The sequence below is a fragment of the Pleurodeles waltl genome, chromosome 11, assembly GCF_031143425.1.
Source record: "Pleurodeles waltl isolate 20211129_DDA chromosome 11, aPleWal1.hap1.20221129, whole genome shotgun sequence".
NCBI lineage: Eukaryota > Metazoa > Chordata > Amphibia > Caudata > Salamandridae > Pleurodeles > Pleurodeles waltl.
The window spans coordinates 527,315,039-527,340,215 of NC_090450.1; the positions used below are offsets into that span (position 1 = coordinate 527,315,039).

Genomic DNA, 25,177 nt, shown 5'->3' on the forward strand with positions numbered 1-25,177 from the left:
AAGCATGTTAGTTAACATTAGGCCTAGTATATACTAGGACTGTGTAAATTAGCAAGTAAATTAGTGAGTAAATTGCGCCCATGAGGATCAGTTGGGGGGCCAAACACCACACCAGAGGCAGGTACCACCGCACTACTGGTAGGTATATGTGAATGCACTACTCTTCCCACATCCTCGTCCAAATATATGCTAACCAGATCACACTATTGGTCGATGCGATTCTTGACACCAAGTACTCCCCACACAGACCACACCACACACACACACATCCAACTGCAAACTCATGCTCAGACTTTAAGGTTTTTGGATATGGATGAGCGATACAACTGCATGCGTGTCAGCCGTGCACTCAATAAATGTCAATAACAAAGACAATGCCCTTTATTCATAGTAGCCATACCAAAAACAACTACTAGTGTTGCACTGAGAAGAGTAGACATTGGAAAGCAGTGAATGCACATTGAATGAACACCATCACTTTTATATTTTACTACTACTTTTGTAATTCAGTACATCACAATGAGAGTCTGAATTGGTCTGTGAGTGGGTGCATCAGTGTCTCAGTGGGTCTGTGAGTGGGTATGTGATTGGGTCCTTGAGTGTCTCAGTGGGTCTGTGAGTGGGTGCATGAGTGACTCGGTGGGTCTGTAAGTGGGTGCGTCAGTGTCTCAGTGGGTCTGTGAGTTGATGCATGAGTCTCTGAGTGGGTGCATGAGTCTCTCAGTGGGTTTGTGAGTGGGTGTGTCAGTGCCTGAATGACTCAGTGAGTGGGTCTGTGAGTCTCAGAGTAGGTCTGTGAGTGGGTGCATGAGTCTCTGAGTGGGTGCATGGTTGCCTCAGTGACTCTGTGAGTGGGTGTGTCAGTCTCTGAGTGGGTCTGTGAGTGGATGCCTCAGTGCCTGATTGACTCTGTGAGTGGGTGGATGAGTCTCTGAATGGCCTGTGAGTGACTGCATGAGTGTCTGAGTGGGTCTGAGAGCGGGTGCATGAGTGCCTGAGTGGGTCTGTGAGTGGGAGTGTGCGGGTCTGAGTGGGTCTGTGAGTGGGTGCATGAATGTCTGAGTGGGTCTGTGAGTGGGTGCGTCAGTGTCTGAGTGGGTCTGTGAGTGGGTGTGTCAGTATCTGAGTGGGTCTGTGAGTGGGTTCAGGAGGGTCTGAGTGTGTGAGTGTGTGCATGAATCTCTGAGTGGGTCTTTGAGTGGGTGCCTGATTATCTGAGTGAGTCTGTGAGAGGGTGCATCAGTGTCTGAGTGGGTCAGTGAGTAGGTGCATGACTGGCTGAGTGGGTCTGTGAGTGGGTGCCTCAGTGTCTGAGTGGGTCAGTGAGTGGGTGCATGAGTGTCTCAGTGGGTCTGTGAGTGCATGAATGAGTCTCTCAGTGGATCTACAAGCTTCTGCATGAGTGTCTCAGTGGGTCTGTGAATGGGTGAGTCTGAGTCTGACTAGGTCTGTGAGTTGGTGCATGAGTCTCTGAGTGTGTCTGTGATTGGGTGTTTAAGTCTCTAGGTGGGACTGTGAGTGAGTGCATGAGTGTCTGAGTGGGTCTGTGAGTGTGTGTGTGAGTGGGTCTGTGACTGGGTGCATGAGTGTATGAGTGGGTCCTTAAGTGTATGCCTGAGTGTCTGAGTGGGTGCCTGAGTCTCGGAGTGGGTCATTGAGTCAGTGCGTCAGTGTATGAGTGGGTCTGTGAGTAGGTGCATGAGCCCGAGTGGGTTTGTAAGTATAAGCATGAGTGTTTGAGTGGGTCTATGAGTGGGCGCATGACTGCCCAAGTGCCTCTGTGAGTATCTCCATGACTGTTTGAGTAGGCGGATGAGTGTGCCAATGTGATTTTCTTTTTTTGTGTTTTTTTCCCATATTCGCAAATTCACTGTGATGCCACACAGGAGGCCCGCACTGGGCGTCGCAGAGAATTCGCGAATATACATGTTGAGAAAAGAAAACACCTTCTCGTTTTAAAAAAATATAACCTGTCACAATATCAGTTCCCCACTTCATTTATAGGGTGAGAGTATCCACCCTGACCCCTAATCCCATCTTGCACATTTTTTTCTATCTCATTTCAGCCACAGAACCCATTCTCCATTATAGAAAATGGCAGCCGCAACTTTCAGATCAGGTTGCAGCCAGCCAATGAGAGCATTTCTGTAGCTCGAGCATTTGTGAATACGCCGCAGGTAGATTCTATGAGAATTAAAATGGCAAATGCACTTTTTTGATCTCCCCCCTCCCTTTACTTGGCTTCTGCTTGACGGATCACCCTGAAACTTCCCATGTATAACAAGATTCTCTGGACCTCTTTTTTGGAACATTTTGTGAAGATTTGTCAAACTGCGCCAAAGATATAGATATTACAGCAGTCATGACATCTTATCTCATCAATAATTCACTGTAAATGTTACAGTGACATTATCAATGGTGTTATGAAATTTGTCATGAGTGATGTAATATATGGGGTAATTAGCGGTGCATGGCGAGGGTGCAAGCTATAGTTACCTTAGTTAACTATAACAGCTGCATTTCCATGCTTTTGTATGTTTAAAATGTGAGCCTAACTATAACGTCACTGTAACCTTTGTTTTTATCAGTGAATTTCTATTGTTTTTTTGCTGAAAAGTAATTTTAATGATAATCCAACCGCTGCACCTGGGATTTACCAGCAGGGTCTGCAGTCAACCCCTTATAACCACCTAAACCCGTGCTACACACGACCTTTGGCCATGCAAGGTGGGGTTTAGTCGTAGGGCCTGGCCGCACGGGCCTAAGGGGTTTGGAGCTTAAAGGGGGGCACACTAAATATATATATTTAAGGGGGGGCGTTAGGGGTGCCACACGGTCCGCCCCACACCCAGGGGCCACCACCTTCCCGAGCTACCTAACAAAAAATTGGGGGGGGCGAGCCCTCCTCAGGCCCTAGGGACCACCTCATCCCCCAGGCAACATTAAATAAATGAATGGGGGACCGCACAGACCCCCCGGGCCCAAGGGACCACCACATACCCAAGACACACAATAAAAAAAACTTAGGGGGGCATTGCAGACCCCCCAGGTCCTTAGGACCACCACCTCCCTGGGACAACATCCGAAATATATATGGGGGTGGCTGCAAGGACCCCCTCGGGCCCTGGGTCCCACCACATCCCCAGAGCTACATTTTAAAACAATTTGGGGCATGCAGACCCCACCTCCCAGCGACCAAATACTTTTCTTTAAAAAGGGAGGGAGCCAACGTGGCCCACTCCCTACGCTGATTTTAGTCCGAGGGACCCTATCCCCCAGGGCCTGCCCACATGTTCCTGGGTGCCTAGAGCATCCAGTATAAAGTTATGGGGAACGAGGTGGAGCCGTCACTGCTCCCGCACGCAGGGAGCCGCTGCAATTAGTAGCTCCCTGCATGCTTGAACAATGTTTTCATCTATTTCCCTGCCCGCACGTTAAAAACTGCACTTTCAGCAGGTGAGAGCATTTGTAAAGCTCTGTTTGCTGAAAGCAAAGTGTTTGCTTTTGCTTGGCAGGGACTGTTAGCTCCCACTAAGTAAAAGCAAACAGCTAACTCCCTAGAGTGAGCACCTTAGGAGGTAGCAGGAGCCAGGCCTCAATCAATCAATTAATCAAGGATTTGAAAAGCACGGCTAATCACCCATAGGGTCTTAAGGCGCTGAATGTAGGCGGGCTGCTCAGTCGAAGAGCCAGTACTTGAGGTCCTTCTTGAACTGCTGCAGTCTGCCTGAGCTTGAGGGGAAGTGTGTTCCATGTCCGGGCTGCTAGGTAGGAGAAGGATCTTTCTCCTGCTGTACTTTTCCGGATCTTGGGGACAGCTGCATGGATGAGCTGGGAGAACAGAGACATATTTTGGGTACGTAGATCTTGAGGCGGTGGTTGAGGTATGCTGGTCCTGAGGGGTGGTGGTTGCCAGGGCCATGTAGGGCACTGGGGAGGGTGGGGGGGTGAGACCCCCTCCTTCTTTTCTATTTGGCCCCAGAGGGGGTCAGGACCCTCCTATTAATTTTTTAACATGTTGCCCCAGCGTGGTGGTGGGCCATGGGGCATTGCCCCCACATTTTTTTAACACATAGCCCCGGGGAGGTGGCAGTTCCAGAGGCCCAGCAGGCTCTGTTGGACCCCCCCATTAATTTTTTTTTAAATTAAAGTTTGTCCCAGGGAGGCGGTGGTCCCTAGGCGTGTGGGGGCTGTGCACCCCCGCATAATTTGTAGAGATGGCACCAGGGAGGTGGTAATCATGTAACCCGGGGGAGGTGGTGGTCCGCGGGAGCCGCTCAACCCCCACATAGTTATTAAGCATAGCCCCGCAGAGGTGGTGGTCCCCAGGGCTTCTAAAAACCCTAGGAGGGGGTCCTCTGTGCCCCCTCCTATTTTTAGGCCGTAATGCCCCCAGGCATAATAAATTAAGAGTGTGGGAGACTGTGCTTTTCTTGAAAAAAAAAATCTAAAAAAAATCCGCAGATCCATCTCCGGATTTTTCCAAGATTTAAAAGCATTTTTTTTTTAGCCCTGCCGGGGTCCCAGGGGGACCCTTTTACCAGTGCTAGTGGTTCAGGGTACTCCTACCCTGGTCCATTTTCTTTTGTTTTTCTTTTTTTTTTGCATTTTTTCTTTGGGACTCAGCTCATGCTTGCAAACACTTCCTAGCTGAAGTGTTGGCAGCCAATCAAATATCAGCACGGAGACAGTTGGATCCTCGGAAGATCCGCTTCCCTAGATATTCATATTTTACAACCTTTAATATTTAAAAAACTACTTAATGGATTTACACCAAATCACAAAAAACATGCTTTCTGACAAATTTGATGCAATTCCATTCAGCGGTTCGGCTGTAGTGGTGTTCAAAATCGCTATGGGAAAATGCATGTGTAAAAGGATTATAGGACCCCCGCTTTTACTCAGCCCCTGCTTGACGGATCACCCTGAAACCTTCAAAACAGACCGACTGTTGTATAAGCTTTGAAACTTTTGTGAACATTTGTCAAGCCACACTAAAGTTATTGGTAAAATAAAAATGGTCTTCTTATGGAAACTAGGTCCTAACTGGTTCTGAATTTACTCGCACAAAACCATAGAAATGTATAGATATGCTTAACTCAAGTAACAAATTCGGCAAAAACGTAGCTTTTGGTCTGCAAAGTGACCTTTTTGTTTTTGGTGTAATTCCTTTCAGTCATTTTTGAGAAATTCAACAAAAATCAAAATTTATATATATATATATATATAGACGAGAACGCTCCGCAAACCCTCCTGATCTTGCGCTGAGGTCTGATTGGTTGCCAACACTTCAACAAGGAAGAGTTGGCAGCCATGTCTCTAAACAAAGATTTAAAAAAGAAGAAAAGGGGCCAAGTGACACTCTGACACCTTAGCCCATAGGGACTTGACCACCCCCCAGAGCAAAAAAGCATTTGTTTAACATTTCAGCGGAAATCACAGCAGATTTGCCGAAAATAAAAAAAAACAAAAAACAAGTGCAGGATCCCACGCTTGTTTTACTAAAGTCTCCGGGTGGGCCAGATCCCGAGGCATTTAAATTTTGAATGGAGGGGCCATCTGCAACCTCTCCACACAGCCCTGAAGACCGCCACCTCCCGGGGGCCAAGTTTAAATCCAATGCAGGGGGCCTCAGAGCCCCCTCTGAGCTCCCGGGACCACCACCACCCCAGGGCAAATATTTAGTTCTATGTGGGGGGCCGCACTGTCCCCTGCAGCCCCAGGGACCACTACCTCCCCAGGACTAAAATACAATAATGAGGGGGGTCCGTTTCAGACCCCCACCCCGGGGCCATCACCTACATGGGGAAATAGTAGTTGGAGGGGGCCACGCAGGTCCCTTTGTGGAGTCAATACTGGCCCTGGGGATGGCCACCCTCCAGGGCTGGGTCCTGCTATGTCCTGGGGTGCTCTCCCCGGGGACATAGCTGTTTGCTCTGACTTGGCGGGAGCTTTTACAGATCCAGCCAAGTCAGAGCAAACACTTCACTTTCTGCAAGTGAGAGCTGTCAAACAGCTTTCGCTTCCAGAAAGTGAAGTTTTCATCTGTTTCCCTGCATGCAAATGTGCGTGCAGGGAAACAGATGAAAACATTGCTCCCGCAAGCTGGGAGCTGCTATTTAAAGCAGCTCCCTGCTTGTGGGAGCAATGCCAGCTCCCCTGCGTTTCTGTCACTCTCTCTCTCTCTCTCTTCCATCCCATAAAAAGATGGAAGAGAGAGAGAGAGAGAGAGATTGTCATTGCAATGGTCTCTCCATGCAGTGACATCACAGAGTCAGACTAGCAAGATGTTTGGTACGAATGTTATACTTATGTTCGGATGCAGAGCAGAACATAGGTCCTCATTTTAACATTGGCGGTGCATACTGCCTACTGCCGCGGTAACGGACGCCAACATACCGCCACACGGCTACCATCCATCCGCCATACTATGAGCACTGCCTGACTTCCGCCACAATGGTGGTGGACGGTGGTAAGCTAGCGCTGCTAACACCAGCACTGCCACGCCGCAAGCCATATTATGACCAGTAATACGGCCTGGTGGTGTTCTGCTGGCGAGGCGCTGCTGGCTGTTGCATTGCCCCTTCCCGTTCCCTGTTGTAAGAACTTCTTGCCCAAGGTAAGTCGGGCTTCCGACAGGGCAAGGGGTTGGGAGGGTGGGGTGTGTTGTGTGTGTGTGTTTGAGTGTGTGAGTGCGTGTGTGAATGCGTCTCTTTGTATTGTTTGCGTGGGTGTATGCGTGTATGTCATTGTAAGTGAATGGGTGTATGCCTGGTACGTGTGGGTGTCTGTGTGCATGTATGCAGGGGAGGGGTGTGTGGGGTGAGGGGCACTGTGATTGTAGTGGGGGTGAGGGGAGGAGGGGTGATGTGTGCATGTGTGGCTGTGGGGGGTGGGGTCAATTGTGTGGTGTGTGCGTGTATGGGGGTGAGTGAGTGGATCGAAGGGGGTGGTGGAGTTAGTATGTGTATCGGGTGGGAGAGTGGGTGGTTTGGATGTAGGGGAGTGGGTGGCGTCAGGTGAGTTTTGGGGGGAGCCGCCTACCGATGACAGGGAAGGAATTCCCTGTCACCGGTAGGGCCTACCGCCAAGGTTTTCGTGGTGTTGCTTACACCATGAAAACCATGGTGGTAGGCCGGCTCATAATGCCATGGGCGGTACTATGCCGGCCACCAGGCTGGAGACAGACATTTTTGGTCCAGCAGCTCATACTGCCATGGCGGTATGAGTGGTGAAGTGGCAGGTTGCCTGCAGCCAACTCGCCAATCTCATAAGGTGGAGGTATGTACTGTCGGCCTGTTGGCAGTAATGTTGCCACATTAAACTGGCGGTCAGAAGACTGCCAGGGACATAATGAGGGCCTAAGTGTTTTGACCTTCCTAGTGATGAAACAATCACGTTTCTTTCCAATCACTTGTTGGTTGACTATCATATGTATGCCTAGAAGCATCACAGTAAAGAGTCACTTATGGCTAGGGGTTAAGATCACGAACCCTCAAACTAAAAGTTGAGGGTTCTAATCCAGATGTGTCCATGATCATTTTCCTTCTTAAATTTTTTTTCAACTTCAAAAGTTTAAGGTTCATACTGAAAGGTGATCTCACTCATTTTAATTGACAAATACATTTTTCTTTTCAATTTGTCCAGAAATATCTTGTTCTAAGTATATCATTTATCAAAGCTTAAAAAACTCTCTATCACTCTCCCTCTCACTCTTTCTCAGTTTCTCTTTTTCGGTCTCTTTCTCCCTCTCACACCCATTAAGACCCTTATGCACCCATTCACAGACCCACTCAGACACTCACAAACCTACTCACAGACCCTCATGCACCGACTCACAGCCCTACTCAGGCCCCACGCACCCATTAACAGACTCACTCAGGCTCTCAAACAAGAACTCACAGACTCACTGGAACCCTCAAGCACCCACTCACAGACCCACAGGGACACTGACGCACTCACTAAGACACTGATGTACCCACTCACACCCAGACACTCTCACACCAAAATACACACAGTGAGACAGGCAGCAGCCAACTGCCTTTGCACATGGCTAGAGGCCATGCACAGAGTAGGGTTCTGTGGTTAGGGGGGTTGGCCGCAGGGTCTGGCGTGACCGAAGGCCATGCACGGCAGTGTTTGGATTAACATATAGTAATAAAAATTACTTTATGTTAAAATAACCCATAGAAATTCAACAAAGGTCACAGGGACGTCATAGTTAGGAAGTATAATTTTTTTTAAACATAGAAATTCACTTAAAAAAATAAATGTTACAGGAACATTATAGTTAGGCTCACATTTTAAATGTTCAAAACCATAGAAAGCGCACGAGTTATAGTAACCTTAGGGCACGTGTTATAGTTACTTTAAATAACAGCTGCATTTCTATGGTTTTATACGTTTAAAATGTGAGCCTAACTATAACATCCCTGTAACCTTTGTTTTTTTTAAGTGCATGTTGAGAGCGCAAGTTATAGTTACCTCCAACTAAAACTGCTGAATTTCTGTTTTTGTGGGAGTAAATTCAGATCGTAACTACATCGTCCCTGTAACCCTTGTTTTTTTAAGTGTATTTCTATGTTTTTTATAATTCTATTTCCTAACTATAACATCCCTGAAACCTTTGTTTTTTTTGGTGAATATACATATACATATATTCAACAGGTCACTTCTCCAACCCAGGCCATGGCCGCACCAGACTCAGACAGGAGACGGGAATCACAGAGGACAGGAGATTTTTTTGTTGTCTTTATTTTTAAACTTTAGCCACTACCATCACAAATCATATATGGTGTAAATATTGTGGCTGACGCGTTTCAGCACTATGCCTTCTACTGGGACTCCTCCTATGGGCTGGTCTGACAGGTCAGTGTGCGGGAAGGTTTTTAGCAGCCTGCTGGTCTGTGTTATAGCCACGTGGGCCAGTTTTTCTTGTTGATTTCCTTAGTACGACAAGCATTCCCTCCAGAAAACAAAAATGATGCAGTCTCCCATAATTTGCAAAATGTCCATGAAACGTGTCTTTAAATGTTCAGAACCGCCCGATTTCAATTCTGGCACACTTTTCTTTTGCTACCTGGTGCGCTAATTAGGCCACTTTTATTTTGTTTCAGGGCCTATTTTTTATCCCAGTCCCACCCTGGCTGTACAACACACATTTAGGATACACTGCATTAAAAATCGTTGGAGCTAAATTTGGACAATCATTACTGAACAATTGAAAAAAATCAAGACTATACAAATACCACATATATACATACCAATCACACTGAAACTATGCAATCATTTGGAGCCGAATACACGTTTTGCTACACAGTAACTTAGCGTTTCAAATTTTTATGTTCAAAAAAAGTTCCGCATTTGCAGGTAAGTGATATTTATCGCCCTGAATTTTCATTGCTTCATGTTCTTTCACGAAAACGCAAATTTAATATTTCTGGTTAGTCAAGTAAGCAACTAATTCAAAAGTCCATGTAAACAGAAACTGTCAACAGTCGCTCTATTCAGAACTGCATACACTGTAGCTTGTGTTAGACAGCCTGAACGATACAGTTTGAGTGACTGCTTTAAAAGTATTTTCCAAAGGTAGGTTACACAGTTCAAAAGGCGATAGTAAAATGTGGTTCCAGACATCAGAAGGGTCATCACTGTATCTGCCTAGAGGTTCTTGTTGATGTTCGATTTAGATGAATCATGTTACTGTTGGTCGGAAAGAAGTTAAAATAATTAGATATTGTCTATTTAAGTGGAAACCGGCTCAGAACATAAAATCTAGGAATTGGAAGATTTTTCATGATAGCTAAAATATTACTATATTTTAACGTTTTTGAGCAACAGAAAGTGTTTTTGAAATTGTATATTATATTATACATCAACACATTAAGAAGGCACAAGAAAGACAGATATGACATACATTTGGGAAAGTTAAATGTGAAAGATGAAAGGAAAGTTACAAACTAGTAACCTAGTTTTACATTTTCGTCATTGTTGGACTTGGCCCTTTCTGCAGGACAACCAGCCACATTTTTGTCTTCACCCTCCTGTTTTCAGAGCCTGTCTCTGCTTTTAGGATTCTGTGCTTTTTGCCACAGCTAACTAGTGCTAAAGTGCTTGTGCTCTCTCCTTATAACATGGTAGAACCAGCCAAATGGCCTATTTAATTTACTTGTAAGTCTCTAGTGCAATGGTCCTGCCTGTGCCAAGGACCTGTAAAATAGATGCTACTATTGGGCCCGCAGTACTGACTGTGCCACCCAATTAAGTAGTCCTTAAAACATACCTCATGCCTGCCATTCCAGCCGGTGTGTGCAGTTTTAAACTGCCATGTTGATCGGGCAAAAAACCCTCTTTCCAGACTCAAATCTTCTTTTTTAAAGCACATAAGTCACCCCTAGGGTAGGCCCTGGACAGCCCATAGGGCAGGGTGAAGGACATATACTTTTAAGTTTTACATGTTCTGGTAGTGAAAAACTCTTACATTTGTTTTTCATCATAACAAGGCCTGCCTCTCCCATAGAGGAACATTGGAGTTACTCATTACATTTAATAAGCAATAACTTTCAAATGGGGAACAAGTAATCAGATCATGCTTGGTGTCTTTGGAATTGTGATGAAAAATCCTCTCTTGTGGTAAAGTCAGATTTTAAATTACAAGTTTAAAAATGGCACTTTTGGTAAGTTGGGATTTTCCTGCCTTAGCCATTTAGTGCTGCAGAGCTTAGGTGTGCCTGGATGGGCCATCTTTGTCAGGATGGGGGTGGAGGCTGTGTCCTGCCTCCACACAAAGGGCTGCATACCCCTTCTAGTTAGTATGGGGCCAAGACAGGGGAGGCAGGAAACCTTAGCACTTCAAAGGGAATTCTCTAAAAGTTTCTCCCACTTCAAAGAAGGCACCAGGTATAAATACTGGACCTCAGAAAACTAACTCCTGGGTACACACCTCCTGTAGATACAACAGAAGAAGGTCTACTGTGTCACTTTGCTGCTAGAAGGACTGCCACTCTGCTGTACTGCTACTCTGCTGCTTGCTGCCCTGCTTGATGATCGGATCAGCACCCTTCATCCCAGGCTGAAATGACTCCAAGGGTCAGCCAGTTAGACTGCTGTTCTGAGCTTTAGGGACATAACAAACTGCAGAGGCTCCCTGTAACTGCTCAGCTGACCTGCTGTCTGGACCTGCAACTGGACCTGCCTGAGCCCTGGTGGCCACTGCTGAAATGAGTTCCTGTCCCCCAAGAGGTGCCGCTCAGCTCCTGGACCCTTGGTGTGCTCAGGTGAGCTCCCCTGAAGTCTTTGGGCTCTTTGCGAATACAAATAGGCCTGTTCACACCAAGATCTTGCCGCTCACACCAGCCACCAATACAAAGTTCCAGCAGATCAACTCTGCACTACAGCATTGACTGCTGAGATGTCCGCCAATGCGAAGCTCCAGCCACGACCATCTGCACTGACAACAGGATCTTCACACTACAGCAACAACCATCTTATGACGCCTGGACTGCTCTTCACGCTACTTTGACAAAAGCCTGCGACATTCTCCCTTCTCATGGACTGTTTCTCTGTGAAGGGTAACCTTTTCAGCTGGACTAACCTGGTCCCTGTATCCAGCCCCTGTTCCATTTCAGTCAAATTGAACTTGTTACTTTCTCCTGGTATCGCACAACTAGATAGCCATGAGTGGTGCTTTGGGCCTTTTTTGGCGCTATTTTCACTTATCTCTTTAAAAACTTGTAACTCCAGTTCCACTGGTTGGGTTTCTGTCATTTTAGTGTCACATGTTTACTAAATTGTATTCTATTTTTCTAAATTAGTGTGGGATTTTTCTTGTGTTGTGTTTTCACTTTATTACTGATTGAAGTGCTGCATAAATATTTCACACATTGCCTCTAAACTTAGGCTGACTGCTCTGTGCCAAGCTACCAGAGGGTTGAGCACAAGTTAATTTGTGGTTTGCTTGTCACTACAGCCTGACAAGAATTCTGGTTGCAGCTTGAAAAAGGTTTCGAACGCCACCGCCCCACTACCAGTAACCCAGTTTCTTACAGGTATCCACTTTGAATTCATAAACATTTGAATACCTCTGCTTATGTGTGTCATCCCAAAATAAATTTAAACTGCAGCATGTATCAATTAATAATGCATATTAAACACACAAAGCATGCCTTTCTTTTGGCAAAAGTTTCTGCCTTTTTTTTTATAAAATCCAATTAAGTCCAATATTGATGCTACGGAGATTTTCAACAGCAAAACAGTCATTTTAATTATATTTAAAAAGGAAAAAAGTTTCAAGAAATTATACTACTCTAATGAAACAGAATGTTGACACTGCCATTTGAAGGATCAGCATGCCCCTATGACCAAGAATGTACTGCAGTCTCAGTCTGTGCAATTCACTGTGTACTAAATTCAGAGTAAGACACCAATATGCTAATTTGCAGTTTTGCTTCTGGTTTAACACGGGGGCAGGAGGGTGGTTTATGAATTCAAACGAGATGCCAATGATGGCGTACTACAATAACAAGTAAGTAACATTTGCTTCTCCATCCCTGGATCCCATATGGTGGTCATAGTCATTAGGCATGTCTAGCAAGAATATTTCCTCAGTAGGAGAGTAAACAAGAAGGATAAGGAAACAATAATCCATGAGAAATTAGTTAGGTAAACAAAATTACAGAGAGGTCTCACCTGCCAAGGTGCCAGTCTTGGAGTTAGAGTATAAGACTATTACATCTGGCAAAGGTGTGGACTGATCTCCAGGTTGCTGTCCTCAAAATCTGACATGAAAATCCCTCATAATAGCAGCTATAGCTGTCTTAACCCTAATGGAATAATGCCGTAGAATTAACCGTAATGGACCACTCAGCCTTTTGATCATGTGGTGCGCTGGATTTTTATAAAGATCTAATCCTGATAGCCCCAAAGACAATAAATAACATTTATCTTATGCATGTAAAACTGAAGGGCTACCATTACGTCTAATGTTCAAAGAGCGCTGTGCCCTGGGGGGGATGAAATCAGGAGAAAAGAAGCTAATGCAATAGTCTGATGTATGTCAACATCTTAAATTACTTGTTAAAGCAAAACAGTCTGAGTTCTCAAAAAGCTGTACTAAAATACAATGAATTACTAGCCTATGTTAGTGTCACAAACAAACTTCACTGGCATACCCATAAAATTTCAAAGTTTGGAATATGAAAGTCATCTAACTCTCTTGGGAAGACATGTTTCTTTTAGAAAATGATACCTTCTTAATTAGTGGGAAAGTGAATAAAATGCCTGTGAAGCAGTGCTGGGATTGCAAAACTTGTACTCCTGGGACCCATGCATTGGGGGTCAAGGTGACAGAGAAAAGAGGGTGAAATCACAAGGAACTACGCTTGGAAAGAAGAGCCTGACAGTCAAATTATGCATTTATTTGAAACAAATCTTCTGAAAATAACCGGCAACAAGGACGAATGTGACAGTAAATCTGTTCTTGCTTATTTAATGATCGCAAAAGGCTGCATTTTAAAATATCTCACAGGACTAAGATGCCTGATAAAGAGATCTTTGTGTGCCCAGCATTGAGGGATTATAAGAGCAATAGGGTAACTCTGGCGGTTAATGTAGTTCTAGGGAGGTTCCATGTTTTGTCTAGTCACAATGTTAACTACTAAAGTAGCATACAGAGTTAATATGCCGGCCTTAAAAACATGCAGATCATATATTTTTATTTTATGTGGATAGTTAAAAGGGCTCCTGCTTTAGACACAGATCATTTAGCTACTATCAGTTCATAAGTTGCAGTAATTCTATTATAGCACAATGATCTATTTACCAGCATCAAAGAGCTGCAAGCAAACTGTGAGTCATAGGTCTAGATCCTTATTGATTTTTTTTTCAATGTGTTATTCTAAGATTGCAAAGAAGGGTTCCTCTGGGAACGAATAAAGTCTTGTTAGTACAGACTATCCCAATCACTGCATTACATGTTTTATCCAGACTTTGTGCTTGTCACAACCATTCCCTCTTCACATATAATATTTATAAGTATGGACAAAATGTATTTTCTATGCCTTATAATCCTCATTGCTTTAAGTAACATTTACTGCACATTGATTTTGCACTTGCATGATTTATTGTGTCTTTGTGTGTGAGGTAAAGGGGTCTGACACCAATCACTGAGATGATTAGCCCTATAAAGCAAATAAATAAAATGAAACAGAAGGTGCTACTTACATCATTGTTTGTGTAACTACTCGTACACACAGACGCAGCTCGCATTTTTATAATGCAGGCAAATCTCTTACACAAGGGCATTGAACAAAGTCAAAAACCTGTCTCCATGTCAAGGTTTCTCTTAAGTACTGGTAAAGTGATAAAAAGATGTGTGGCTTTGTTTCCCCATTGAATTAAAGTCAAGGTGTTAGGCTTCGGATCGTTCCCTGCTATGATCATACTTCAACAAAAAAAGGTCTTAGGGCTCTTTAAGTCAGGCCTTTGTTTTGGGCCCAGCTGGATGTTAAAATACAAAAAAAACCTTGCTGTCCGCAGATTGCTGCACATAATGGAATGCAAACAGCATGCATGCTTCGCTGAATTGTGTCCTGGTTTTTGCAAATTACACCAGGTCAAATTCTGCATGTTTTCGTGGATCAGTCGATCTCAGATCTGGCCCAGAAATAGCTGCCGGAATCAGGCACCGGATGGCTCCCCTGCCTTCCAGCACTGCTGTGAAGATCATTTCAGTAGCTGGTAATATAGGAAAAGTATACTTCGGCAGATGAAAAAATTGCAGGTCAGTTCTGGCAAAAAGATGCAGAAATTATATTGCTGCAACTTCCTCGTATGTTAATGGACTGAACTTCCACCTCAGAGTCCAGTTGTGAAAGCTCTTCAAATTGAAACACACAGGGGTTAATGTATAATGATTTAATTCTTGTTTAAGACAGTTAGGCGGCCTTACAAGAACTTCAAATGTCTGAACTGCTGGTGTTTAGGAGACCGGCAGAGAGGAACACTGATGGAATGGTTGGAAGTAAAATTACCACCCAACTTTCTTGACTGGGGATCCAGTTCCCTGAGCAGTTTCTCTGTCAAGAGGAAGGACTGGGTATCACCAATAGCATAGCATACCTAGAGCAATGTGACTATTCAGCATCCTGTGCTGTCTGATCCTCAACGAGACGTTTGGCAACAGTCAAACTGACCGGCAAGTATGAAAAAACCTGCCAGATCAGTGTGGAGTAAAGACTATGGGCCTGATTTGGAGTTTGGCAAACAAGGTACTCTGGCCACAAACCCCTTTCGGCCCACTTCATTTCGACATAGACGCACCCTAATCTTTCTGTCAATGGAAAACTGTCTCTGATGGGTGAACAGAATATGGGCCTTAGAGGGAAAGACATTACACCGACTGCCCTGTTTGTAGTGGACAGTGTATTGTCCTTTGTTTCTGTCCATCACTGCCAAGAGAAACCTAGCGGTGAGGGAAAGAAATAATGCCCCCCCTAGCCCTACCAGGGTGTGGGGGGTCATTATCTTTTCTGTTTGCAGAAGCAAACTCCCAATTCGAGAGTTTGTTTCTGATAAACAAAACCTTTGGAAAAGTTTTGTAAACAATCATCAAAACAACGGCAGCCATCCACCAAACGTTTAATATCCTGAAAGGAACCACCATGATGGCAATTTGAGTGTCCGACGGTCCTCTCTAAATCTGGCAGATGGTAATCTGTCAGGATAATGTAGTAATGTCCTCCACAACCTGATGAACTGAGTACCGCCCACCAATCCCCAGATCATGCAATTTGGTGTTTGTCGGACAGGGTACTCCATCAAGATTGTTACATATGTCCTGAATGCCTTTTGCAAGCGCATTATAATCAATGAAACTATAAATACAGTAGGCAGGGCACCTGCAACATTTTGGCAGAATACACCGCCCACCAAAATCTAAATAAAGTCCTGCATATTATATATATCTTGCAGGGAAGAGCACTTCTTGCTGCAGGACTGCCCAGTGCACGTAGATGTCTGTGAGAACTTACACACTGAAAACCCTTTGTGGCTCTTCCATTAAATGGTAGTATAGTTTATCGGTTATTGAATTTTGCATCCCTGGAAGAGGCATACCACTATCTGCTGGGCCTGCGTGAGATGCAACAGCAGAACAAAATCTACTTCTTTTGATACAGCCTCATTGTAGAGTCTTCTGCTGGGAATGGAACTAACACTTGACTCTAGATAAAAGTGCATGTGTCTCACCACCAATATATTTAATGCCACCACACTGTTCCCTTTAACAAGATTCTTGCTCGAGCTGATATTAGAGTCCCATAGAGGAGTCTATCACAATTGATTGAGAGGATAGTTGCATCGCTAATTATACTCACTTTCACAAGTCTCCTCTTGTGTAACCTGGGACTCTGGCATAGGTCTATAAGGTTAAGCTTCCCTACTCATGGGGGCCCAGACTGAGTTCAGTGCACCCACACTTGAGTAGGGGAGGCCTGGTTACTGTAGTCCTAAGCAACCCTTTGAGCATACCTGCTGGTTTGGTGTCTGTGCTTTCGATTAGTACAGGAGTAACAACCACATAGTATGTCATTAAAACAGCTCTTATGCATGTTGCTACCAGTGAGAATAAAATGAAAGTTCTAACATAATTGGAATGTTCATAACAACCTATCACCATAAGAACTACTTCTATGTTTTACACTATGACAGCATGGAGTAGCTAACTTGCCTCTAGAATTTTTTGGGACCCAGTGCGCTGCATGCCTGTTAATAGCAGATCAACTGTGGTTAGCAGACTTCAGCTGGATAGAATGATCCCTCGAAAGGAAAACAGAGGTTCAGCTGGGCTCAGCTCCTCTCCTCTCCGTTTCAACTCTCAGCATACGTGTGGGTGCTCTGACAGTGTCGCACAACCTCTTGTGATAACCTAGTGTGAAGGCCTCTCAAATGTAGTGGTAACTCCATGGGGTTTATATAGGGTTGACCACTGATATTTAGCCTATACTGGGAGATTCCCATTAACCTGAGACATAAATGGTCTGCACTAGCACGACGAAAATATGTCAACTCAGGCGAAATGTTAATTTTACACATCTACTGACAGACGTTGAAATGCGGATATTGTGTTATTTGTAGCAGACTTTTGTCACTTTTTGTGTTAGTAAAGTAATTGTTTGAATGAACTGACACTTTAGCAAGTTCTGCAAAAAATAATGACATGCTGCATGCGGACCAAAGGCGGGCAGGCTAACTTAACAAAATGGAGTCTGGCTTTGGGAGTTTACAACAGTTCCCTGCAGTCTTACTGCAGGAGTGAATGGAAAACTAATGGAAAAGAATCAGTTTATAATCCTTTTTCTCCAATTTTTCAAACGACTGGTGCTTGGGACACACCAAGTAGTCTAGCGTGTGACCATGCATGAACATGAAGAATGAGCCCAGAAAGTGGGGGAATGGTGTGATTGTTTCGAAGATGAAGGTGTATGAAAAAGTATTGTGTGGAAGGTAGTTAAAACTTTGAAGAACAGACATTTGGAGCCGCTCTGTCAAGCAGTACCCCCTGATACGGTGTACTGGTGTAGAAATCAATTCAGCATCATTTAGATGGAGGTCCAAGATACGTAGAACTTCGGCCTTTACTCTAAAGATCAGTCATGCCCTCTAGCTCTGAGGAATCACTTTCGAGAAGTGCAGAAACTTGACAAATGTCTTTTTTCCTATCAGAAACATCACAATCATACTCTCCAGTATAAACGTTTTTCAATATATACAAAAGGTGACCTACTTCAACAACATACATAATGAATATCGCACTATTTCTGAATAATTAATATTAGTATAGACATACAGTATTTCGCTTTATATCAAAGAGCAAAAGAAAACCAATTCTGAGGTGCACATTTCACCTTGGATGGAGTCTAGTTTATTCCATAGTTTTTTTTTTTTTTTTAACTGAGCCTTTTAAACATGATTGATCACACTGGCCTGGGTGTTTTGCTTTTCTCTCAAGAACAGTTGATAGGATTTCCAAGAAAACAAAAAAGTATGAGAGATTGACCAGACCATTTGACAGCAACAAGGTTTAGGGAAAATATGTCCAACAATTCAAGGTGTGGGTGTGACATTTTTCTTCTATGGGAATTAATAAGCTTTAGCAAGTTTTGTGGGTGTTTCGTCAAACAACAGCAAAGGTATCAAAAATGTAAAAATATATTTAGTATCGGGGTGTGATGCACCACAATTACAGAGTTGGGAATGTCCAGGATGAAATTGGAAGTAAGTAGAACATTGTTTTGTTGTGGAAAGTTGTGTATGCTCTTCTTTTGGTGATGAAGGGAAAAAACAGATAAATAGCCCAGTTGAGTGATGCAAGAACCACTCTTAGATTTGAGAAACTTCAAGCATGCATACGGGGTTGTCTTGGTCTTCCCTTTCCCTGTCAGGAAATCCAGCCCAAATGGAGGCTGTTATTACCACATAATGTACTCCTGGAGACACAGGCCCTTCTATATTACAGGTGTGTTCCATTAACACACGCTTTTAGGCATCCCACATCGAGCACGACCCACCTTTTAGAGTTTTTCTGCTGGTGTGACGTTCTATAACCAAAGTCTGTTTTTAGAAGCCAGGAAGAACGACAAAGCTCCCCCTACAAGTGACGCATGAGAGCTGCACAACAAATAGAGTTTCAAAGTACATAAAGGAATGTGCTGGGCTTAGTGAAAACCCAGGTTACATCCTGTCCAAACGTTGTTCCTGTAATCTCTAATCACTGCACAGTGTATTGTCTTTGCTTTCTGCATTTTTGTATCCATGTGATGATTTTTCTACAATTAAGTGAGGAAGTGTTTTGTAATCTAGAAAATGTATATTAGTATTACATTGTAACTACTGTAATATGGAACGCGCAATTTCAAAAATACAGGATAAGTGTGGCGTTTCTAAACATTTGGAACAATACATCTTGCTTACATTCTCTGTTGTAAATCTGATATTTCATACATTCCCAAATCACACTTCTGTGTAGCTCTCGCAAAATATTAATTGCACAGGACTATGGTAAAGTGAGCATATTGGCATACAAATACTAAATATAGAGAGCATCTTTTCTCAATTCACTTTAAGTACTTTGTATAGAGTGATAAGGCTGCTCAATATTTTAAACATTCCAGTGAGTAAGGATTCACTTAGGTTAAGATGTTAGCACATTTTGTACGATATAGTGTCACTCAGATAACACTGTTCATTCAAGCAAGTTGTTTATGCGTCCAATGCCTCAAGTGATGATCTATTATTTAAAGAATTACTGAGATTTCTACATTTTCATTTCCATAAACATGAATAATTTACCTGGAGCGGACCCAAGATCGAGCTAGTCGTGTACATGAAGAAGAGTCGAAGGTAACTTAAAACGTTACCAAAAGCAAATAGCCCTTCCGCCACCAGCGTCGGGTGGAATGCATCCCAGTCCTTCCTTTCCGCAATAGAGTGGAACTGTAAGAGGTTTAAAGAAAAAAGATAGGAGCTGTCTGCAATCAAAGAGAAAGGTAAACATTGCCATCCCTTTCCAACTGACATTATAGGGAATCTTAATTTTCCCTCCAGTCTGTTGCTTTAGATGGACTCAAAAAGTTGGAAATTAGAAGGCTATAAAGCTAACAACATGTCTGAAGGATAAAAATAACATTACTACTACTAGTAGTAATTATAATAATAACAATAATATTTTCTAGCGTGCTTGTTACCATGTCAGAGTGATATAAAAACATGTGTTAATATTACCCAACATATGTCCTGAGCTCAGAAGAACTTTAACTCACTGTGTTATCTTGCCTTGGGGTACAGAAAATGGCTTAAAGTTTTTTTTGTGAAACTCAGTTCCTAATGAGGGAGATTTGCATATTTTAAACTGGGGAACATTGTTAGGAGATGATAATGTAATCCTAGACAAAATGAAATCCCAACTATCACAGCAGAAACTACTGACTGATCATTTTACTCATTATTTATTTTATTTTTTCTAAAGCGCAGAGAGACCAGACAAACATAGGCATCTGAGTGACGTGCCTTCTAAGGCAATGTATACAATGCATGGATAAAACATGCAACTTCATTAGGAAAAGCACATAATTCATTTCTGATTAACATATTAACATTCATTAAAACTCGACAACTTCACCAATATTAAACTCATACTGGACAACAAACTTTAGAATATTACTTGGACAATAGAAAATCAGATGCCATACTCAACAGAAGTGATAGGGAATGCTGATGTCCATTACATAATGTGCAGGATCAGTGGGGATAACATCACGGGCAATGCAAAAAATCTTAAATACATCAGTACTGACAATTACAGTCAGTGTAGTTGCAGTACAAGCGAGGATAGGTTTGGGTCAAAATTACTGCAACTCACCAGTCTGCTTTTAGGGGAATGTGTGTATATTTAGGCATCCCAAACAAGACCCCATTACTGAAATCTCCAGAAAGTAACAATAACTCTAATAAAGGTAACAAGGAGGGATAAGCAAACAGGCTTTTATGAGCTAGACCAATTGCAGGTAGAAACTGGGAAGGGTCAGAGAGAAACTGGTTTGGACAAAAAGAAGCAAATTTGGCAGCTTGTCAATTCCTACACCCAAGAATAATTTGAAAGATGTGTCTAATGGATAGACAAAAAAGAAACTTGGGGCCTGATTTTGATCTTGGTGGACATGTTACTCCATCACAACTGTAAAGGATTTCCCATCCGCTAAGGTATATAAATCCCGTTATAACCTTTAGGGTTTATATTTCGGCAGATGGGAAATCCGTCACCATTGTGACAGAGTAACTTGTCCGCCAAGATCTAAATGAGGCCCTCTGTCTTGCTCATCCTTCGAGTAAAGAAAGTGCAGGGAGAAATTTATTTTGTTATGTGCAACAGTGCTGAAAAGAGGACAAGTTAGTGCTTAAACCCTTAAAGCTTAAATTCTACCAAAAGAATGTAGCCCTATGAAAGAAACTGGCCATCATGCATTTGGCTCACAGGCAAGAAGTGAGCAACAAATACACATCAAAGCCAGATTCGCTTTGAAGAGTCTGTGAGCCAATATAAAACCCAGGATATTTGCTGGATACTTGAGAGCCTGTGGAACTATTTAGCAATAATGTATGTAACTTGTCTAAGGATTATCATGTGTGATGCATGGTACAGATAAAAGATGTATCAGTCTTTTGAAGAAGGGGAGACTCCATTGCTGATGAACCATCTTAGGAAAAAACAAAGGATACCTTGAATTTGTTTTAAAATCCTGTTTTTAATCTTCTGGTAGGGAGACACAAGTAAACACATTTTAGCTGCCCCATGCAATTTTAATTTAAGATTAACAGTTGTAAAAATGGGAAGTATAAATGTTGACTTAAAGGACACAACATCACTCATACTAGGGAACCCATAAGTAGAAAACTATAAAGTCAGTGAACAGTAGTACTCTCGATGCTTCCAGTGCCAGATGTGGAAATCACTGATAAAGCATACCACGCTAGATATGTGAGGGTTCATCATCCTATATGAGTACCTGAATGTTTAGTAATTCTATGCAAGGTTTTGGATCTTTCTTCAAGAGATTTTATTGTCTTCTATTTTTATGACTGGTCACATGGAGCCTACAACAGTCTTTTAACTCCCTTGGCTCCTATTTTAGTGAGTTAGATACCTATGTTATCTCTGATGTCTGCTACTGTCACTATCCTTTACTGATTCTTAGTTTTAGAGAAGGTTCCACTGCAACTGTCCATGTTGTACTTTTGCTTTGTGAAGCTCCATCATACTTCAATGGGGTAACCCTGTTCTCCTCAGGACCTGGGTAACGTTTAGTACGAAGAGACCAACTGTCCTGTCGGAGCAGAATGGATGCTTCACATACAATTGCATATAAATATATTATATACATATGGGGTATGAATTCCCTCACAAACTAATGCATATGAAAACAATTTTGAAAAAGACATACAAAATAACACGAGGAACTGTTTAAGTTAGTTTTTGCATATATTCAGACAACTATAAATTAAGATATTTACATAGGAATTCAAGGAGACTACTCCATAGAGGCAAAGTGAAGGTGCTCGTGCAGTGCATCAAGTGAAAGATACAAGAATACAGATTAAGATTCAATTCAGCAAACTCCTACAAACAGCCTGTCTTAAATGCTATGGTTTTTGAGTCCCATGCAGCCAGGGCGAGAGGTAACGCTTCATATGGATTCAGTATAGGCAACTTTTAAGTAAACTGTTGATGTTCTGACGCAAAAGTTTGTGGTTACCCAGAACCATCTATAAGGGTCTTCATCAGGATGTGTTAAGGAGCAGCCTGTGTAAATTAAATATGTGTTTTAACAACAGGACCTTGTGTGTTTTTCTTTCTGTGTCTAAGGAATTCATGCATGACTCACCTGGAGTTGCATGAAAGTAATCATGCTGAGGTTATACCTGCACTCACCTATACCTTCAAGAGGTGTGTAGTAATGATAATCTAGCCCTTCTAATTTCTTCAAAAATGGGCTAAAATGTAGCGATAAAAGGATGAAATTTAAATACTATGGTTCTGAGAGTTTTAGTATATATTATTAGTTTTATGTAGGTGAGTGAGGGTGTACCTCAGAGTGATTATTTCAGAAAATATATGTTATTGCCTCTTTGGCCTAGACTATATTTATTCTTGGCATTTTCAGGGGTCACTCTACACAGAGAACCCCAGTCTTTAGTTGAGCACTACAGCCGTCTCCCTACCACTCAGAGGAAGTTTACCTGGGAACTCCCCAAGCTCCTTTAAGCTCTATGCAAATCCAGGTGAGTCACGCATTAATTCTTTAGACATAGAAAGAAAAACACCTGGGGTCTAGATACTACAATGCATATTTTAATTCACACAGGCAGCTCCTTAACACATCCTGATGAAGACCCGCATAGATGGTTCCAAGTAACCACACACTTTGGGGTTCAAACGCCAACGGTTTATTTATTGCAGTAGCCTCCATCAAATTTCTATGTATATTTCTTCATTTATAGTTGTCTTTATAAATGCAAAACTGTAACTTAAACAGTTCCTTGTGTGTTTTTTTTATATTTTTATTTTTGAAATTTCTTTTCATCTGAATTTGTTTGTGAGGGGATTCATACCCCAGATATACAGTTACTAAACAATTTTATGTGAAACCGCTGTGTTGTGAAGCTGAAGCTCAGCATGAAATTTTCGACTATACAAAAGACAACACAATTTGCATTGCCAATACTTGTTTTAATGCATGATGTGAGTGAAAGAGCAAATCCTCACAAAATATGAAAGCTGAGTTTTACATATATAAAATTTTTGGCTTTCCGTGTGAAGCAAGCAGTTTTAAATAGACTAAAATGCACTGTATAATTTTAGAATATAGCTGCCAAGTGGTTCCTTGACATGTATAACACCTTTGGCTAGTTCTGACATTTTCGCCAACATCACTTTGCCATCTGGGGTTTTAATCCATCATGAAAGTGTTGAAAGCAAAACGATAAGTCACACAATTCAAGATGCTATCAGCTGAAAAGCCAGGGATGGCTGATCATACATATATCATGGTGCTACTTGGCAGGCTTGTGCAATGCAAAATAAAATTGAGTTTCTGGCTTACTCCCATTTTAGGTCTCACCTTAGATAGCACCTGCGCTGTTGGTTTCAAGATATATTGCTAGCTCAGCTATAGCTAACTATTTGTTGGTTTAATTGTCACTCAATTGCTTGCCTTTTAAAAGTCAGTTTCAATAGGCTTTCCTTTCTCTTCTTGCATTTGTCGCTCCCTTGGAGCATGGATGCATTACTTGTCTCCTCTCACCACTCATATTTCACAAGCTATTTTTTTCTTTTTGTTTAAGCACTCTACGAGAGTGACTGTGTTTCCCAGCTGTCTCCCTCATGCACTTCTTTCCCCTTCACGTTCTGCTTCCTTGCCCTCCCTCAGTTGTCATTCTTGCACCCTCCCCGCTCACCTTACCTTGCCATTCTTGCTTCCATACCACCCCTTCTCTATCCCCTCCCAGCCCAAGTCATCCCACCCTCTGTTGTCCATTTGATTCCCTAGCCCCTCCAACCCACCCTCCGTTGTCCATGTGCTTCTCCATCCTTTGCCCCCTACTATTGCCCATGTGCTTTCCCATACACATCTGCCTACTATCTGTTTGCTTCAACAACCCCTCCTACCCGCCTATGTGCTCCCTCCCTCCCTATCCATCAACTGTTACCAGCTTGCTGCCCCATCCCCTCTTACCAATCCCCCGTTGTCAGACTCCTCTCCCAGAATCCAGCACGCCCAACCTCCATTGTCAACTTGCTTCCCCAACCTGTCCCACGCACCCAGTGTTGTCCATGTGCTCGAGCAGCTCCTTCCAGCCACCGTCCGTTGTCAGCTTGCTGCCCCAGCTCTTCCACCCAACTTCTGTTATCCGCTTGCTACCTCATCCTCTCCGGCTCATCCTCAGTTGTCAATTTGCTGCTCCATCCCCTCCTGCGCACCCTCCATTGTTGGCTTGCCACCTCAGTTCCTACTGCCCACCCTCCATTGTCAGCTTACTTCCCCACCACCACCTCCTGTCCACCCTTTGTTGTCAGCCTGCTGCCCCATCCCCTCCCCATCCTCCATAGTGCATTTACTTCCCTAGCCCATTCTGCCCATCTCCTGTAGTCTGCTCACTTTCCCAGATCCTTCCGCCTACCCTCTTTGCCAGTGTGCTTCCCCGCTCTCTCTTGCAAGACTTCTGTCCACCCCATCCTTCTCTACCACCCTCACTTCCTCTGTGTTGCCTTGTCCCCCAACACACTCCCTATTTGCTTGTTTTTTGTTTGTTTTTTAAATAAAAGAGTGCAGTAGCTCTGGCCGCTTCATAGAGCTTTTTCTTTTTAAATAGTTTTAGCCATACTGTACAGCGATACATCACAGCCAAAGTTATAGGTGAGACAAACTGGTTTTGCCAATGCTTGTTTCTTGTAGGCATCAATGGTTAACCAGTCCAGGGTGGGAGATGGCAGAGACCACTTTTCAAATGCAATCATCTCCCTGCTAATAGCCTATTATTAACACTCCTTGTAACAACCACTTGCAATGCCAATAGGTCTGGCTCTAAAGGCATGTGGTATGGTAATGTGAAGCATTGGATTTAG

General features: G+C 43.1%; 1 protein-coding gene across 1 annotated transcript in view; it reads right to left on the minus strand.

The window, feature by feature from the left end:
- The window catches only part of TRPC1 (transient receptor potential cation channel subfamily C member 1), a 230,879-nt gene that overhangs the window by 55,485 nt on the left and 150,217 nt on the right, over window positions 1–25,177 (minus strand). Inside the window, exon 9 of the mRNA XM_069213913.1 lies at window positions 19,348–19,491. Within this exon, the coding sequence (XP_069070014.1) occupies window positions 19,348–19,491 (144 nt within the window). The remainder of the gene's footprint in view (window positions 1–19,347; window positions 19,492–25,177) is intronic.